The sequence below is a fragment of the Hyperoodon ampullatus genome (genome assembly GCF_949752795.1).
Source record: "Hyperoodon ampullatus genome assembly, chromosome: 2".
NCBI lineage: Eukaryota > Metazoa > Chordata > Mammalia > Artiodactyla > Ziphiidae > Hyperoodon > Hyperoodon ampullatus.
In genome coordinates this window covers 180,484,145-180,503,882 of record NC_136915.1, presented here as the reverse complement: position 1 = coordinate 180,503,882, position 19,738 = coordinate 180,484,145, and the positions used below count along the sequence as shown (strand labels likewise).

The window sequence follows — 19,738 nt, the reverse complement described above, 5'->3', positions numbered from 1 at the left end:
TTATTTTGAGGAGCAAGTCCTTCTCCTGGCTGAGTCGACGAGATTTCCCTTCAAGGAACAAGTACATTTTTAACAGATTCGGGAACTCTACTTGCATAGTAGTCATAATTCCTCAGTGTGGCCAGGACGCCAGCTGAGTTCATGTGCTTCACTTCCTTGTTATACTGAAGGGCATTTCCATGGATATCGGTTAACTTGCCTATGGAAAAAACATCAATACAATGTCAATGGCTGATCAGATCATTATGTTTCTAGTTATTTCTAAGAGCTTCTTGCTTCCCTATATAATAATATCCATTGAATTCTGGATAAAATAAGGAAGATAATGCGTGACCACAAAGGTTAAGTATTAATTCACTTGCAATTTAAGACTACAGAGGAACTTGACTAACTAAAGGCTAAATCATTATTTTTTCTCCCTGATTAAAATAATTTCACTTAGTATTTTCAATCTATACTTCTCAGTATCAATTAATTTCTCTTTTCCTGGAGTGATCACATTTCCTATTGGTTATACTCCATCACCCACAATTCCTGGTTTCAAAAGTGTTTTCTTCATTCTACCATTTATTAGTAACACTTTATTTGGTAAGAGTTTAAGTGAAGTATGTTCATAAAACATAACTGTGTTATATTACAGTCTCATTTAACATTCTAATGAGAATGGATCGTGATGAATTTAACTTCCTTGTCATGTAATATGCTGAGATATCGACACAATAATGTACCAGGAGAAATGATAAAATAAAAATCAAGTGTTTAAGAGTAGATGTGATCTGATGTCTATTTGAATTAGAAAAATCATCTTGCTATGTATATATCTGTAGTACTTTTGCAGGCTGATCTAAAAAATTCCAACTCTATGATCTTTAAGCGCTAGCACTGAGACATTTACCAATACAATATTGGCTCAAAAGAAACTAATGAGGATGATGATGAATATTTTACTTTTCAAGAAAAAAAAACCCTAAAAGCATTAAAGCCATAAATTAATAAGGGTTTAATTAAATGAACTGTGTGCAGATCAAGGTCCAAAAGAGAAACTGTAACTAAAGGAAAATGAATTCACTGAAAATCTACTTTCTCACCTATGAAATGCGAGGCTTAGATTGGATAACCTCTAACTTTCCTTCTATCTTTTATATCCTAAGAGTCTAGGTAAAGTAACATTACTGAAATATCATGTCCTAGCATAATACAAAAACTGTATAAAAATTGTAATTCCCCCAAATAAAATGGACTAACCTCCCACAGCATGTAAAATGACTTCTGGAGCACAGGTATCCCACTTCTTACATCCAGGACTTGCAAATACATAAGCAGAGGCTTTGCCTTCAATCAGCTGAATAATCTGTAAGTTTAACAGAATAATTATCCCTCAACCATGAAACAACTGAGGTACAAATAAAGAGAAACTGCTTGTTTCTATCAGTATATTTCAATTCCTGTGTCAGACTTGGGTTAAAGCCTTTAGCAGGTGAAAATGAGTATTATGAAGAAATATATAGAATACATGCATAATAATGTGATGGATGAGACACTAGGGAATAATCTGATGGGAAAAAAAGAAGTCAAATAAGCTACAAGGAGGATATCTGAATGGTCTCTATATTCTAAGTTAGTTAAAATAAGGTTTTCTTTTTTATGCTGTCTTTTCTTCTTATAGTAAAAGCAATATATATTGTAGAAAAAATAAAGCTTTTTAATCTTGTAAAAATTTGACCATTATTATATAAAGGATACAGAAATATCAACCAGTACAATAATGTATAGGTTGTAATAAGTCCTAAAATATATGTGATGCTGACTAGTCTAACAAGCAGTTGCATAAGTCTTTGTTTTGGTATCATATGTGTTGCTATTTCTGCTACCAAAGTATGAATTTTAAAAGAGTCATCTTGGACTTCCCTGGCGGTCCAGTGGTTAAGACTCCGTGCTTCCACTATAGAGGGTGCGGGTTTGATCCCTGGTTGGGGAACCGAGATCCCGCAAGCTGCACAGTGTGCCAAAAATAAATAAATAAAAATCAAATCAAATCAAATCAAATCAAACAGTCATCTTACTAATGCCTGTAGTATTCATACAAAACTGAGGTCACTGAGGGACTTCCCTGGTGGTCCAGTGGTTAAGACTCCATGCTTCTACCACAGGGGACACGGGTTTGATCACTGGTCAGGGAACTAAGATCCCGCATGCTGCGTGGTGTAGCCAAAAAAAAAAAAATCTGAGGTGACCGATAGAAACTGCATAACTCTCAGCAGTAACTTGCTATCAGCCTTTCATTAGTTGCTTGACTTATTTTTTGGTTATACTGTAAAGTAATTAGTGCTGTAAAGTTTAGACTTCAAATATTGAGATGAAGAGGCCAGCCTGGGAGAATAAGGAGAGCCTCAGTGAACACAAGGTAACCAGCTATTCTTTTTAGGATTACTGTATTCAATGACACATTCAAACCATTAACCCTTGCTGCAGACTTCTGAGTAAAAGCTTTCTCTTTCTTTTAAGAAATCTGTGTCAAGTCTTATTATGTGCCAAGAACTATGCCAGGTATATTTTTTGAGGGAAGAGGGACTGTGGCTTTTGTCTGATTCTCAAAGAGGTCCTTGATGCAGAAAAGTTAAGAACCGCCCAACAGGTCTTTGCAGGGAGAAAAGGTGGGAGCTGTGTAGGGTGGGGACTTTGCTCCTACGGGGAATGGTACCTCCTTGGGAATAAAAGAGGTAATGGCATTTTGTAGTTACAAAAGTAGGGGCAAAGGGCTTCCCTGGTGGCGCAGTGGTTGAGAGTCCGCCTGCTGATGCGGGGGACACGGGTTCGTGCCCTGGTCTGGGAAGATCCCACATGCCGCAGAGCGGCTGGGCCCGTGAGCCGTGGCTGCTGAGGCTGCGCGTCCGGAGCCTGTGCTCCACAACGGGAGAGGCCACAACAGTGAGAGGCCCACGTACCGCAAAAAAAAAAAAAAAAAAAAAAAGTAGGGGCAAAGAGAAATCATATTTCAGTGACTATCAGGAATATATTTTTACTTTGAAATGTTTTACATTTTTTTTCAAAATAGTGCTATTTTTAAACTTCCATTTTTCATCCTCTTATAAGTAAATGCTTTGAGAGGGAGATCACTTTGGAAGCTGCTGTAAAGGCTGGTTGAGGGATGATGACAGGTTTCACCTAGGGCACTGGCAGTTGAGATGGATGAGACACTAGGGAAGAATTAAGAAGATCTATAGGTAGGATCAGATTGATAGGATGTGAGGCAGGAAGGAGGCTAGGATGGCTTTCAGATGTCTGGCTAGAGCAGTTAGAAAAATGGCGGTGCCATTAAGCAGATAGGAAGTAGGGAGAGGAACACATCTGGGGGCAGGTAGAAAGAGGATGCGTTCCAGCTGGGGATGCCGAATTTGAGATACTTGATGGATGTCATCATGACAACCGAGGGGCAATCAGATGAGAAGAGATCAGGGATGGAGATCAAATTGTGTTCCAATTCACAATGTTCTCAGGAGGATGGGAGCCTAGGTGAATGAATGGGGTAAGTATCCAGAAAGGGGCAGGCAGGCCCATCCTGGAGTCTGTAGAAGAAAGGTCTGGGAAGTAATCCAAGAGGATCCTTGAGAAAATAAGGACTGGCAAGAGGCCCGGGGTCTTATCATCACTGAATTCTCTTAGGTAAAAAAGACTTGAACCACAACATTTAAAAAAAAATCAGGGACTTCCCTGGTGGTCCAGTGGTTAGGACTCCATGCTTCCACTGCAGAGGGCACAGGTTTGATCCCTGGTTGGGGAACTAAGATCCCACATGCCATGTGGTGCGGCCAAAAAAAAAAAAAAATTCAAATGTTGCTGAAATGTGTCTTTAATGGCAAATTACAATCTTTAATCTCTTCTCCCAAACTCTTATTTCACATTTTGTAACGGCTCAGTATTTCTTTTAATAATTCAGTTGCATTTCAGGGTAGATGATGGATGGATTTTGGTACCTTATTTCCTGCTCCTCCCACCCGCAGCACATCATCAGGGTTCATAGCAGCAACGCAGTCCGTAACCAACTGGCTGTTATGGGACCGGGTAGTTGTGATAATGTGTTTCCCGGCAGGCACTTCTTTCAGCTGAAACCCGAAGGCACCTAAACCTAAAACTCCCCAGATTGTTCTCCCCAACACAGCATCTGGTCCTGCCTATGTAAATGGGTGAAACAATGGCAAAGCTTGTCATCATTTGGAGAGAAAGGTTCGCCATAAATAGAACATTTAGTTATATTAGCAACATGATTTTTTAAAAATAAAAACATGATAATGTTATAAACTACAAAAGCAGTATCATCGACAAAGAAATTTTCCTGAGAACATCAACTGATCATTCTCATTGTTGTTTTGGTTAATAATTGGGTTTCAGGGAGTTCCCGGGTGGCTTAGTGGTTAGGATTCTGGGCTTTCACTGTCGTGGCCTGGGTTCTATCCCTGGTCGTGGAACTGAGATCCCACAAGCCACACAGCATGGCCAAAAAAAATAATAATAATTGGGTTCCAAAGGTACGGAAAGGAACTTCTGGTTATTCCCTGGAGTCTTCAGGAAAGGCAACATCACATACTGATTCCTGTTCCTTTCAGAATTATCCAACAATCTCATTATTGTATTTGAAAATAGCTGTTCACAAAAGGTATGTAAGTCCCCAGGAAATGAAACACTGTGTATTGATTACTTTTCATTGTCCAAGGAACAATAAGAATCACATTACTATGGGAATACGTAATGGTGATAATATAATAATGCTGCTGGGCTTCCCTGGTGGCGCAGTGGTTGAGAGTCTGCCTGCCGATGCAGGGGACACGGGTTCGTGCCCCGGTCCGGGAAGAGCCCACATGCCATGGAGTGGCTGGGCCCATGAGCCATGGCCGCTGAGCCTGCGCGTCCAGAGCCTGTGCTCCACAACGAGAGAGGCCACAGCAGTGAGAGGCCCGTGTACCACAAAAAAAAAAAAAAAAGTCTTTTATCTGGCTCAAGAGAGCAATGTAGAGCAGTGGCTAAGAGCCTGGACTGCAGTTTAGATACCAGATCTGCCATTGACCAACTAGGGCAAGTTACTTGTCTCAGTTTCCTCTTCTGTAAAACAGGGATAAAGGCTTCCTTAAAGGGTTTTGGTGAGTATCAGAAAGAGATAATGCATGTGAATCCCTCGAGTCTGTCAGTACACAGTAAGCTCTTGATAAATGTTAGCTATGATGATAATGACTTTAAATTGGACATTCAGCCTTGAAAACTACCAACAAAGCTAAGCAACTTTTCTCCTTGTTGCAACAAATTTTAAGGCATAAGCAAGAGAGAAGGAAGAGAGAAGAGAAGGAAAGTGTACAGAAGGGAATGTGGTGAAAGAACAGGTAACAAAGGAGAGAAGCAGAGCGGGAGAAAATGAGCTGGTACATGGGACAGACAGTGACTGCTGGGCTACCACAAGTTGCCTACCTCTTTTCTGCCTACCAGTGCAGCCAAAAGCCTAGCTATTTTTCTCACCTTTGCTTCATTCCTGGGTTCCCTTAACTTTTGATTTTCATTGTTCTGTGGAAAGTGAATACAATTTTTCTAATCTTAGAAAGAAGTGATGGAAATTGTTAACAATTCCTAAGTGCTTAGATCTTTTTTTGATAGAAGGTGCCATGCACTGCAATATTATCTATGAATTAAATGCCCCTATTCAAGTAACAGTATTAGCTTGCTTTAAAGTTTACATGATAACTGCAAACTTGTGTCTGCATATAATACTGTATAAGCATTAGTCGTATTAAAAGAATTAATGGACTCTTAAGCAGTTCAATATGAGACTTTCCCAGTAATGAATGCATAAATATTTTTGCTGAATAATCGTAAGATGCACATGATTATAAATAAAAAGTTATAATCACATAAATGATATTAAAAACAACAAATTTATCTTAGAAACAGAGATTAATCCTGCTCTTAACTCAAACTGGAAATTCAGAAGTAATAGTCCCCACTCTGGTTACTTTGTTGCTCCAAAGTTCTATCAAGGTCACACTAATGTAAATACCTTAAGTATTTTATTGCAACAATTTCCTTCAACATTTAACGTGATCTAACAGTATATTCCTGATTTGGAATTACATTAGCCTCTTACTTCTAAGGAAGACAATTTCTTGGGAGTATAGTAGAAGGTCAAAGCAGATTAGAGAGAAAAAATGAGAGAAAAGAGTACAAGAACATATTTAGTTAATGCTGACTATAATTGAGGCACTATGTAGTATTACCTGCAAAACAACATGGCTAGCCTCTTTTCTTGGTTGAAATGGTTCATTTCTTCAACGTGCTTCAAGCACCACCTGTAAATCAGGTGTCTCAATGACCAAGCTAACCAAGAGCCATATCAGTAATTCCCAAACTTTTGCTTATGATTTGAATCATAAGGCATACCTAAAATATATGTGCAAATCATACAGTGTGTCTGTGTACAGTCACATACATACACACACATTCCTGGTATCAACACCCCCCAGAGGACCTGATTCAATACATCTGGGGTATGACCTGGGAATCCTTACTTTGAAAAACTCCCCCAGATGACTGCATGTGCTAGAAATCATTGGATCAGATAACATTAAGAATCATATAATACCATAATTATTTATCTAATGAAATATTTTGGTATCATTTATAGTAATACCTGGTAGTTGTAATATGGCTGGTTAATAACTCCTGCTATGGCTTTTCCTTCATAAGCAATTCCAATAAGAACTGTTACATTGTCAAGAAGACCTAAAAAGAAGACATTTGTATCAATTACATAACTTTCTCAGGTTATGACTCATCCTCAGCACATCAATGGCTCCAAGTTATTTTTGCAATAAAGGTAAGGAATTTGCAATGATTCATCCATGATTAAACCTACTTCTGGCAAAATACACAACTTATGAGAGTTGGCCAGGGACAGAAGTAGGGACTACGGCCACTTAATTGAATTGATACACATGGTCTCATTAGTAATAATCTGTAAACCAATCAAGTAAATCAGCCGTAACTGCAGCCATCATCATTAGGTTCCTCTGTGCCCCCCTCTACCACCATCCAACTCACCTCTGCCTGCTAGATCACTCTCGATTCCAGGATTACTCTCTAGATTTGCATTTCAAGCCTCTAAATGAAGATTTCTCACAGTGGGGCCAATGGACTAACAAACAGCATTAGAATTAACTGGCTCAATTTTTTCAGTACAGATTCTCAGGCTCCTTTGCAGAGCTAGTGAGTCAAAACCTCTGGAGGTCGGGGTTGAGAGCTGAACAAGCTGTTTAGGTGTTCTTACACTCACTAAAGCTGCCTAGAGCTCCCCTATTTCTCAATGGATTACAGAGACATTTTCACATGTACTACGGGATTCACTCATCGTAGATATGTCTCAACCAAGGACAGAGAGAGTTTTTTCTAGGAATTACGAGACAGTTTTCTTTTTTCAGCTGAGAACCAATATAAGAAAACCTACGTTGATCTTCCTCTCAAAAATAAGAATCTAAGCTTATGCTACACTCCTAAAACCTACCACTCTGGCTCTGAGCCTGTCACTTCTCACTTTAACGTTGCCAACTTTATTTTAATTTGCTGCTTTCTAATTTTGCTCATCTTAGATAATTTCGGGAAGGAGAAATATTGCACTGTGTTTCAAAACCCATCTTTAGAGGTGAGGCTGTGAAGTGAGACAGCAGTTCACAGAGGAAGCGAGCAAGGGATGGGCATGGGATGGTGGCAGAACAAGGCGATACAGTGACACTTTTCATCATGTTTCTACCCAATAAAGCTGGGGATTCAGTATAGTCCCTTTGGTTACATTGGTTTAATGTTAGTTATTTTCATCTAGGGGACATTAGGATTGGGGGACTGGTGGAATATGGGGGGGGTATTTGAAGGAGATTAAATGTTTACAAGTAATCATCATATATTAGTCCTACTGCTGTCAAATACAAATATAAAAGATACCAACCTTCAGTATATTCCTTGGTACCATCCAGAGGATCAACCCAGACCACAAGCTAAAAAAGAGGAAATGTCCAAATTGAGCATGTAAAATTTTTAAAATTGATTTAAATAAACTAAAACTACCCTTTTTAAAATTTTTGAAATTATATTATGGGTGGCTTAAGCCAATGTCATCAGTTTTGTAATAATTAAAAAATAATAGTAAAAAAGTATTTTGTAATAAAATATCAACACAACATTGTAAATCAACTATACTTCAATAAAAAAAATTTTAATATAAAATGGTTAACTGGTAAAAGTTTATTGCTACCTGAACACTAAACATGTGGCCATGAACATCCTGGGCTCTAGATGGTGATATAAGGAAAACTTTAAAGTGGCACCAAAAATGTTTTGTGTGGATGCTACTCATTTTTATATATAAATGTTGATTTAAGATAAATAATGACAGTCTGATTATCATAAGGACACACGTATATGCGGCCAAGAAAATTGAATGGTTTATAAAACTGGCAGCATAAAAAAGAAATCCCCTCTTCTTAGGACTTTTAATATGATTCAGGATATGCAGCCATTAACCACTAGACTCTTGATATAAATTTGTGAGGGCATATTTCTGATGGGAGACACCGCATCTTTTTTTTCTATACTGCATATCACAGAACAAAGTGCCTTACTCATAGTAAGTGCTCAAGGAATGAGTGTTAAATAAATTAAAACTCAAAAATTAAAGAAGTTTGATAGCTATCTGAAGTCATAGATTTAATTTAAGCAACAATAAAAAGCAAGGGGGGTAATTTTTATGGCCTTCCAAAAATATAAGGTAGCAATCCATTTCATCTCCTTCCAGCTCCAATTACCAATGAAATGTTTTACTACCAAATTTACTAAATAACAAATTAGATTTTCTCCCTAAAAGTGTTTTGTTTTTCGGCCATGTCACGCGGCTGGTGGGATCTTAGTTCCCTGACCAGGGACTGAACCTAGGTCCCAGCAGTGAAAGCACCCAGTCCTAACCACTGGACTGCCAGGGAATTCCCTCAAAAGTATTTTTAATAACAGTTTTAGAGTGAAGAGGAAATCAATAGGATGAGAAAATGAACTTGAAGTTAATAGGTTAGACATCCCATATGGTTGCCAGACACTTATATGTTGGCTCTGAAAGATTTCAAGTTCCTGGTTTCCCTTGTTTTATAACTACCAAGTTTTCATCATGATGGCAAATTTTATTTCCTTTACTACGACAAAAACTGAAGATTAATAGAAAGTTAAGTAATAACATGGATCATACGTCTTCCTCTTTGATAGCACTGTACTGTGATGGGCATGGTTGCTTCAGTATCTCCTCCCACTGACCATCTTCAATCAGCTCTTGATCCACGTCTTCAGGAGGCAGATCCTAAAGCAGAGAACACTGATGATGACCGAAGCTGTTTCCTGTTTACAGAATACCGTCTGTCTTAGCAACAAGAAGAAATGCAGTATCATAGTTCTCACTAGTCCTTCCTGTTTACCATTTCTATTTAGAGCTTTTAAAGCACACTGAATAAAATTGCAAAAACAACCACATATGGCTCATCAAAGTTGATTACAAAGGATCCCAACTTCATTCTCCTGAACAAGGATTAAAAAGAAAAGAATTTTTAAGTATTATACGCTTATTTACACAAGTGACTCTGCCATCAGCTGTGTCTAACTCTCAAATACATGAGATGTCAATTCCTTCACCTTCACGGTGTTAGTCTTTGAATAAGTGTGCAAATAAGCCTTAATTTAAAAAAAAAAAGGAACAATAAACCCATTTTATTCCAAAGTTCTAGAACTCTACCCATCTTATACTTTGTATGTTGAATGTCACAACAGTAACCATATCATCTATGGTCAAGAACTGACACATGTGGCCTAGAAATAAACCAAAATATTAAAAGCAGATATTTTCTGAAAGTCCAAGAAACATGATAGTTATTTTTGTGTTAAAACACAAAAATATAATGCTTGAAATCATAAAAGTAGTGTATAAATCACTAAAGGGGCAATTACAAATCCATACAGTAAACAGGGATTTAAAAAAATATATGATAGTCTTACCTCTTCCCCTATAATTGTTAGTTTGGGGAATTTCCGTGCCAAAGAAGAGCATATGCTCATTTGAACTAATCGGTCCGCCTTGGTCTGCAGGTCTGTTGCACAGGTCTGCAACAAAGAATGCACATTTTAGCAGAACTAAGTATGAAATAAGTTGTTCTTTGATGCCACATGGGTGATTATCTATATCCATTTAAATTACACTGTCTGTTTTAAGATTGATCAAGCTTAACATCATATGAGTCAGTTTCTTGGCTGGGTTTTTCTCATGGGATTTATAGTGGCTAAAGTCTGGAAAGGAGCTTTTAAATTACTTAGAACATTTTCTCCCCCAGTTCACAAATTCCTTTTATAAGATCTCTACATTAATCTTTTGCTTAAGCAGGTTGACAGACAGGAAATTCACAATTTTCAAGGCAGTTAATAATAATAAATAACTCTTTAGTTATTTAAAAGGTATTTCTTATATGGATCCTTCTATAAACTCCACTCATTAATTCTAATTTTAATAATTCAAGAGGTCCTCAGAACGATTCGTTTTTTCTTATTTCAAAATTTTTATTTCTAAACTATAAAAAAATGAAAGTGAACGGCAGTAATATTTACTACATAACTCACCTATGGCACTCAACTCAATCCATAACTCATACAGTCACACTGGTGAAAGACAGTGACCACTTCCTTGGTTAGCTTGCTTTCAGAGAATTAGGACATGTTGCAATTTATACATGCCTGTTTAGGTGGATTTACACATTATTTTATCTTAAATAGCAGATCTTTCGCAATACTTTGTAATGAGATAAGGAATGACTACGAAAATCAAACTCTTTTCTGCCACAGTGAAGTTAGCTGGTTATCTCAATGTAAAGAACAATTTTGCTAGAATGTGGTGCCACAGAGGCAGAGATCTTTGTTTTATTTTCTAAAGAACTGTGCCTGGCACACAGTAGGTGCTCTGTAAATATCTGTGGAATGAAACTACTTAAAAGAATTGTTGAAATCGAAGATTACTTACCTATCAATCAAGTTTAGAGACCACTTACCATGGATAGGTAAGATTACTTACCTATCAATCAAGTTTATCAAGACACATTGATAGCCGTTCACCTCTATGAGGAAAGCTATCCCAACTCTTCTCTAGGATAAGATATTCCCTGCTCTTTCTACCGACATAGTGCCAGATCTCCACCATTCTAGATACTTTGTGTGACAAATCTGTTTTTGCCCTGTCTCTTTTAAAATGAGGTGATATAAAGTACTAGAAGTGTCTGACCAGTAGAGAGGACAGTGAGGTTATTATCTTTCTTTCTAACTTGAACACTATATTTCTATTACTCTTTAGCTATCTATCGGCTACAAAGTGGTCCATCTAATATAATCACAAGAGAAAATCAATTTAAACAAAATAAATAATGCTAAGAGAAAAATATGCAAAGATATGATCCAAAATATTGGGTGGTGGCCTAATAGATGATTTTGTACTTTTTGCTGTTTTTCTCCACTTCCTATATTTCATAATAGAGAAAACAATAAAAAAGAAAAGACAGTAAGACTAGTAGCCTTCTGAAAGTAGCTGTTTTACATTGTTGGCTTGTCATTGAGCATGTATGTGATCAACTAAAACCTGTTTTTCACACAAGTCTGAATCAGACTCCCCCCTTATTACTTGAACATTAATATAGGACTTTATTCCTACTGTAATATCCTGTTGAATTTGGCCCACCTTTCTCAGAGTTTGCAACTATTTTGAATACTTATTCTGTAATCCAATACAACAACTAGCCCTTCCAGCTTCATTTTATTGACATATTTGATAAGTATCCTTTCTACATCCTCCTCTTCCACAGCACTTTTGAAAAGATGCATTCAACAAATTATTTAAACTGTATTTAAGTTAATGGCTAAAGAGAAAAAGACAGTCAGGAGCAGAGTCCTAAGATCTGTCAACCAGTGACCCTTTTCCAGGTTGAAAGTGAATCATGAATAAAATTATGGGGTAACATTGTTCACCTAGTTATGAGTACACCTAACCATGGCTGAGGATGGGGGATGAGAGATATCATCTATATATTATAAATAGCTTGAATGCTTTTTGAAAATGGAAAATGAGGGACTATGACAAATTTTTTTAAAGTTGATTCAAATCAATTTTGATTTCAAAATCAAGATACCCTATATCTATTTCCTATACTATTAAGCCCATAAATCTATCAAAAAAGGAAATGAGAGTTATTTCACTAGTTTTTGTGATTTTTATTCTTAATTTTTAAAAGTAGTTATGTTGAATATCCTATAATTAGTTCACAGGAACTTATTTCTAAGTTGTTTTTTACTTATATATAAGGTCCTTATTTTTTTATACAAATAGCCTTAAATAGATGCTTGACTAATCATAAAGGAGCATCTTAACTACATCTCTATTTCAAATCATTAAAATGTTTATCATATCCTAAAATTTTCCCACTTGGGCAAAATTACAATTTTCCTTAAAGATAAGGACAAACAGTCAATATGTGGAAACTTACACTTAAAATTTGTAATGTGAAATAATCATCAAATCTTGTGGAAGGAATTATATTTTAAACTAGAACACATGCACGGTGGGACTTCTTTTAAGAATCAACTACCACTATAAACTATCTTTCTGTTAATTTACCTAAGTTTTTAATTACCATACTGGAAAGAAAACCTTTGCTTTAGGTTTCTTTTCCATGCAGAAAAAACGTTTGAAAGCTTTGAATATAGGGGATACTTATTTAAATGCCAGATGTTACCAAACATGTCAAGTTCACCAAGGACTGCATGGCTTTGCATGAAGTAGATTACCTCAGGATATGAAGCTTGGTTCCAGTGCTCTGGAGCTAGACAGCGGTTAGAAGGCCCAGTCATATAAATAAAGGTTTTGGAGGTAGGAAGTCTGGAGTCCTCTTCAGAGCAGAAATGGAGCCCATTTGAACTAAGGGTCTTGCCATCTCCATAAGGGAGGCATTGACTATTTCAACTATTAAAGTCTGTCCAGATTATTATATCCTTTTAGCTAAACCTCAAGGGACAAAAACAGAGTTGGTATGAAATGAGACGAGACTTTCAGTACCTTCTCCACGATACCCAGGTCTCCTTCAGCAATAACACGCCTGACTATTGTTCCTGCCTTTTGAGCAATAGAATATGCTGAAGCCACCAACCGCATCAACACAGTGTGACTGGAAGCCATGATGTGCCTTAAAGGAAAATCGAGAGAAATGTTACGTTACTTTCAAAGCCAACTGCTGGTTTCATTTACTCGAATTCAATTCAACATATTGGTATTGAGTGTTTACGTGGGACTGCTTCAATTAACTGTGTAGATTCTCTAATAAACATTTACTAAGAGAGACTTGGAAAAAGACTCCATTTCAGCATTAGCTCTTGCAATAACTTGTATAGTATTCTTTTTCTCTGCAGATGGGACATTTTGAGGCATGGGGGTGACTGGCCCAGGACTATGAACATGTGAAAAAGTTTTATGTATGACGAGTATAATGTACAAAAGCTGTGGACGTGCTGCAGGGGCTAAAAAATAAGGTATAATATCTTCCCTTAAGGAGCTAATATTTTGGTGGGCTGAGGGTAAAATACTGTAACCTAATGTCTATAACATAAAACTGGTAAGTGCTGACAGAGGTATGAAGAGCATAAGGGATGTGTGGGTATGTGGGAAGTAATTAAAAAGGGGAGGGACTGCATGTGATTACATTTAGTTTCTGAAACTCAATGAATATTCCTTTAGAGATTAAATAAAATTTAATCTGCTGGTTATTGACTGCCATCCTCATCAGTAGCAAAATAAAGAGAACAAGCAGCATAACCGCCGGACTGAAGACCAAGCATTTGGAAAAGTAATGAGTGTCAAGCAGCCCCTGGCCCAATAAAAAATATGAAAAAAACAGTCTTTAGGATCAAGTACTTTCCTTTTTGAAAATACAAATTCAAATCCTGCAATTTTATTGACTGCTTTGATGCTGGGCTACATCACCCAGATTCCCTCTGAGGTTGAAGGACTTACTTCCCCAGCTGTTGAGAGGGCTGCCAACAGATGGTCTTTGGCTGCCACCTTTCTTTAGGAATTTATCTGCTGAGAAGAGTCATGTCACTTGAAACTGGTCAACAGGGGGGTGTAAAGGCCATTCCTCACTCCAGCTGGGCTGCCACCCCAATTCTGATGGGCCTTCCTAGCTTCCAAATTCCCAGTGGGGTGGGCTGAGCCTTAGTTGGGACTGAATCATGGTCCAACTTCCCTCATCCCCCATCCTGAGCCACTGTTAGGTGTACTCATAACTAGGTGAACAATGTTACCCCATAATTTTATTCATGATTCACTTTCAACCTGGAAAAGGGTCACTGGTTGACAGATTGCAGGACTCTGGTCCTGACTGTCTTTTTCTCTTTAGCCATTAACTTACATACAGTTTAAAAAATTTGTTGAATGCATCTTTTCAAAAGTGCTGTGGAAGAGGAGGATGTAGAAAGGATACTTATCAAATATGTCAATAAAATGAAGCTGCAAGTCCTTAACTTCCTTATAGTTCAGATTACATCCACTGTCCTTCCTTCCCTACCAGTTTTACACATTCTGGGTTGTAAAACACTAACTTTTGTAAGCATGTCTCTCTGAAAGCTTATCAAAAGCAGGGGTTAAAGGCACAGGCACTGAAGCCTACTTCCTGTGTTCAATTCCGAGCTCTGGCACACATTAGTTGTGTGACCTTGGGAAAGCCACTTAAATTCTCTGTGCCTTGATTGGTAAAATGGAGCTAGCGATAGTATTATAACATAGAGTCATAGTAATTATTAAATCAGTCTCTGGCACAAGGGAAGCACTAAATAACGCTGGCTAACCATTATTACAATGATTATTCTCATTGCTGGCTATCCTGCAGGGACATTAGGGCAGCGTTAAGGGCAAAAAAAATTCCTATAGCTTCCGCAACATTATTTTGACTCTGAGGATATAATATTAGCAATATGACCCAGAATCACAGCACAGGTTCTTTTTCATAATGTTCTGGGCTTGAGGCTTGGAATATGAAAAAAGGTTGTACAACATTTAAGGCAATCAACCTAATATCCTATCATTTAAGGAATCTTTACAGCTGTCAACATGGCTAGTTCAGAAGGACAAAAACAATAGGAATCAATGATCCATTTCTTCTCATAGCCTGGGAGAGGTGTCTTGAATTCAGTATAAAGGTGGTGAGCATATGAGGAGTAGGTTCTTAAAATAAATGATGAAATGGGAACCCAGGGGGAGTGCAGTAGTATCCAAGTTGAGGAGATGGAGCTGGGTGTCTGAGGAGGCCAAGATGATAGGAGTGTGCAGGGCAGAGTACCAGAGAGACCTCTGGAGATCTGCTAATCAGTGCAGGCAGGTGAGGAAACTACCTGAAGCCGGGGCATGCACCTCCCGAAAGGAACATTAGGTGTGATCTTCAGAGCTCACACGGCTTGGGAGTTCATGCGCCCACTAGCCAGTGGGAGACCTCATCATTCACAGGACACTGGTTAGAGTAACACACATTGCAGGTGGGAATGTAAGAGGGTGCAATTACTTTGGGAAACAATATGGCTGACCCAGCATTCCACTCCTAGCTATTTGCCAAGAGAAAAAAAGTGTAAGTCCTCACAAAGACTTCTTCATGAATTTTGTTTGTTTGTTTGGTTGGTTTTTTGTTGTTTTTTGGTTTTTGGGTTTTTTTTTGGCCACACAGCGTGGCACGTGGGATCTTGGCTCCCCAGCCAGGGATCGAGCCCGCGCCCTCTGCATTGGAGGCGCAGATTCTTGACCACTGGACTGCCAGGGAAGTCCCAAGACTTCTTCATGAATGTTTATAGCAGATTTATTTGTGACAGACAAAATCTGAAAGCAACCCAAATGTCCCTCAACAGGTGAGTGGATAAACAAATTATATCAAATTATACACTTTAAATATTTACATTGATTGTATGATAATTATACCTCAATAAAGCTGCCAGAACCATAAAAAAAGAAAGAAAAATAAATAAATGGTGAGTTCCCAATCAAAATACTAAGATAATTTATCTTTTGGAACTTGACTATAACAGAGCAAATTCTGAAAAAAAGAGAAATCAGCATATATCAAAATATGATATAAAACTATAGTAACTAAAAGTTTAGTCCTGGGCAGAATTTAAGAGACAAATCAATGCAATCAAATAAATTCCAGAGATAGATCCAAATACACTAAAGGTGATAATTCAAATCATGGAGGAAAGTTAATTGTGCAAAAAACGGTGGGGACAATTGCTAATCTTTTAAAAAAGTGTTGGAATCTTTTTGTTTCTTTATATCAATGTATATTCCAGATCAATGCATGATTTTAAAAGTAAAGAATGAAACTATAAAAGTATGGGGATAAAACATGAGTGAAATGTTTTATAAATTTGGAAAAGCGCTTTTAAATGTGACTAAAACCAAGAATCCATTAAATATTGATAAATCTGAAGGCATAAAAATTAAAATGTCTATATAGCCAAAATACCATAAACAAAGCAAACAGATGAGTGACAAAATGATAACAAAGATTTGTATCACATACTAGACAAATGTGCTAATTTTTGTTACATAAGGGGCTTACATATATCAATATGTAAAAGATGAATGATTCAACAGAAAAATGTGCAAATGACGCCAATAGGCAATAAGAAAAATAAAAGCAAAGGCCATTAAATCGTGAAATGCTCAATTTGAAATGAAATGAAAGAAATGCAATCTAAAACAATGAGAAATGATTGTTCATATGTAAGACTGGCATAGATAAGAAAGTTTGCCCAGTGTTGGCAGGAGTGTGAGTGAAGATCCTCCTGAGCATTATTAGCGAGGATGTAAAGTGGTGAAACCGGTTTTTTGAAAATCTTATTAGCAGTAAAATGTACACATCTTTTAAACTAGCAATCACATTTTCAGGGGATCTAAATAAATAAAGCAAGTCTACAGCCAGAAAAGGCAGTAGGAAGAATGCCTGCTATTTTAACGAAATTTAATTTTAGGCGTAAGACAGTCTCTAAATTTGGATGCACTAAAGAACCCACCGTCTAAGTCTGCCTTGTTATTTCAACAACATATGGCCATTAAAAGACCCCGAGGCACGAAAATAATAGTACAGGTAAACAGTCAAAATGCTGACACTCAAGAATCTAGGTCCGATATCGGAATATCTGGAGAAGTACTCTGATTCGCGTACTTTTTTTTTTTTAACATAAATCCTTTGAATCTCTTCATATCTGTGCAGAGGGGTGGAGTTAGGGGACCAATAAACTACTCAGATCTGCCTAAGGCCCTTGCGCTGCTCCGCAGGAGAGAAAATTACTTACAGTTACAAGACTGGCACCAAGTCAGACGAGAGAGACTTCAGGGGTAACCAAACAAGCGTTACCAAGCAACAGGTCCCCCGCAGCGTCCAGTACAGCGCTTACCCTCCGGGGATAGGTCGTCAGTGGATGCAGACTAAACCCACCTCAGCTACTGAGCATGCGGGAAGTTCGGCGCAGGCGCAGAACAGCTACTTTGCCACCGCCCGGTCTGACTCCAGACCCGCCGGAAGGCTCCACTTGTCCGTGTTTTCTCCAAGCTTTCCAAGCTTTCCAAGCTTTCCATAGGCGCCAGTCCCCTGAAGTCAAACCGAAAGGTGTATTAAGTAATCATTCTGGTTTCAGGTGTCTTCCAATCCACTTTGTGCGCACAGTTTACTCTTAAGATGTTTGTCGGGTTAGTGATACCGCCCCGTGGCGGCAGGCGGCTACTTAACCTCGAAACCCTACAAGTCCGTGGACGGGCTTCAGGTGGTCCACGACGCCCCTACCTCTGTTCCCCCTAAGAAAACTTTATGCAGAAGTGTGTTACTAGCGTTTATTTTTTATTTTTTTTTTTTAAGCATTTATCAGACTCCTGAAAGGGTCTGTGACCCTTTCATTCGGCTACTGATTAGTCCTGGGAGATTTTTTCTCTTCCTGGTCGGATGTACCATATTAATTATTTTTGTTTGTTTTTTTGAAGCACAGAAAAAAAAACCTAATTACGACTTTTATTGCACTGCCAAAAGTAAAAACAAACAAGCAAAAACAAAAATTGCCTGTTTATTCATTTTGGCTTTCACCATATATTTAAGGAGCACACTTCTTGTGTTTGCCTGTATTTCTGTGCGCATGTGGGAGCCGACCTGCGGTGAGAACAGCAGAGTGAAGAGGCAATGATCATTTTTTTCAGTACTGAAAAGCAGGGCCCTGTCATTAAAATATAACAACATAAAATAAGATGACAGAGTTAATAGCAAACATATCAGTTATAACAACAAATGTAAATTGTTTAAACTCATCCGTTTAAAGACAGAAATTCTCTGATTAATTAGAAAGCCAAACCCACTGTTTCATCAGAGTAGAATTCAGGATAAGAAAAATTATCAAAGGGAACAGTCGTTTCTTTTGTTAAAGGTATCATTTATATTAATAAAACTACTTTATTTTTAAACATTTTAAAATTAAATAAATAACCCATCACTACATTCTTGTTGCTAAAAAAGAAAAACAATTGGAAAACCCCACAACAATCTGTCCAGGCCTTTTCTTTTTTTCCTAGTTTCATATGCTTTATTTTATTTTCACTTTTATTCATTTTTTTTTTTTGCAGTACGCGGGCCTCTCACTGTTGTGGCCTCTCCCGTTGTGGAGCACAGGCTTCGGACGCGCAGGCTCAGCAGCCATGGCTCACGGGCCCAGCCGCTCCACGGCATGTGGGATCTTCTCGGACCGGGGCACGAACCCGTGTCCCCTGCATCGGCAGGCGGACTCTCAACCACTGCGCCACCAGGGAAGCCCTATTTTCACTTTTTAAAGGAATAAATTTATTTATTTTTATCTTTGGCTGCATTGGGTCTTCGTTGCTGTGCACAGGCTTTCTCTAGTTGTGCAGAGCGGGCTTCTCGTTGTGGTGGCTTCTCTCATTGCCGAGCATGGGCTCTAGGCATGCGGGCTTCAGTAGTTGTGGCACGCAGGCTCAGTAGTTGTGGTGTACGGGCTTAGTTGCTTTGCCGCATGTGGGATCTTCCCGGACCAGGGCTCGAACCCATGTCCCCTGCATTGGCAGGTGGATTCTCAACCACTGTGCCACCAGGGAAGCCCCATTTTTTTAATTGGGTAAAAGATTCATTCAATTCTATAGTGCTTTACAATTTTCAAAAATTTTGCACATGATTTCGCATAATCCCATAATAACCTTTATCCCCTACTCCTATATTGCCCCTTCCCCTTCCGCTCTCTCTGCTGGTAAGCACTAGTTTGCTGTCTATATGTGTCTGCTTCTTTTCTGTTTTATTCACTAGTTCATTGTATATTTTAGATTCCACATATAAGTGATATCATAACAGTATTTGTCTTTCTCTCTCTGACTTATTTCACTTAGCATAATGGCCTCCAAGTCCATTCATGTTGCTGCAAACGCAAAATTTCATTATTTTTTATGGCCGAGAAGTATTCCATTGTATATAGACATAACACATCTAATCTATTCATCTGCTGATGGACAGTTACGTTGCGTACATACTTTGACAATTTTGTAAATAATGCAGCTATGAACATTGGGGCACATGTATCTTTTCCAGTTAGTGTTTTTGTTTTTTTCGGATAC

At 38.0% G+C, this 19,738-nt stretch overlaps 1 protein-coding gene across 1 annotated transcript; it reads right to left on the bottom strand.

Moving 5' to 3' along the window:
- Nucleotides 1–23: 23 nt before the first annotated feature.
- On the bottom strand, nucleotides 24–17,538 carry BPNT1 (3'(2'), 5'-bisphosphate nucleotidase 1). Its single transcript, XM_079697314.1, has 9 exons — nucleotides 17,431–17,538; nucleotides 13,154–13,280; nucleotides 10,063–10,167; nucleotides 9,266–9,373; nucleotides 7,979–8,027; nucleotides 6,671–6,762; nucleotides 3,975–4,172; nucleotides 1,246–1,351; nucleotides 24–199 (listed from the first exon to the last, which is right to left on the bottom strand). The coding sequence occupies exons 2-9, from the start codon at nucleotides 13,271–13,273 to the stop codon at nucleotides 51–53; spliced, it is 927 nt and encodes a 308-aa protein (XP_079553440.1). The 5' UTR covers nucleotides 13,274–13,280; nucleotides 17,431–17,538; the 3' UTR covers nucleotides 24–50.
- Nucleotides 17,539–19,738: the final 2,200 nt, after the last annotated feature.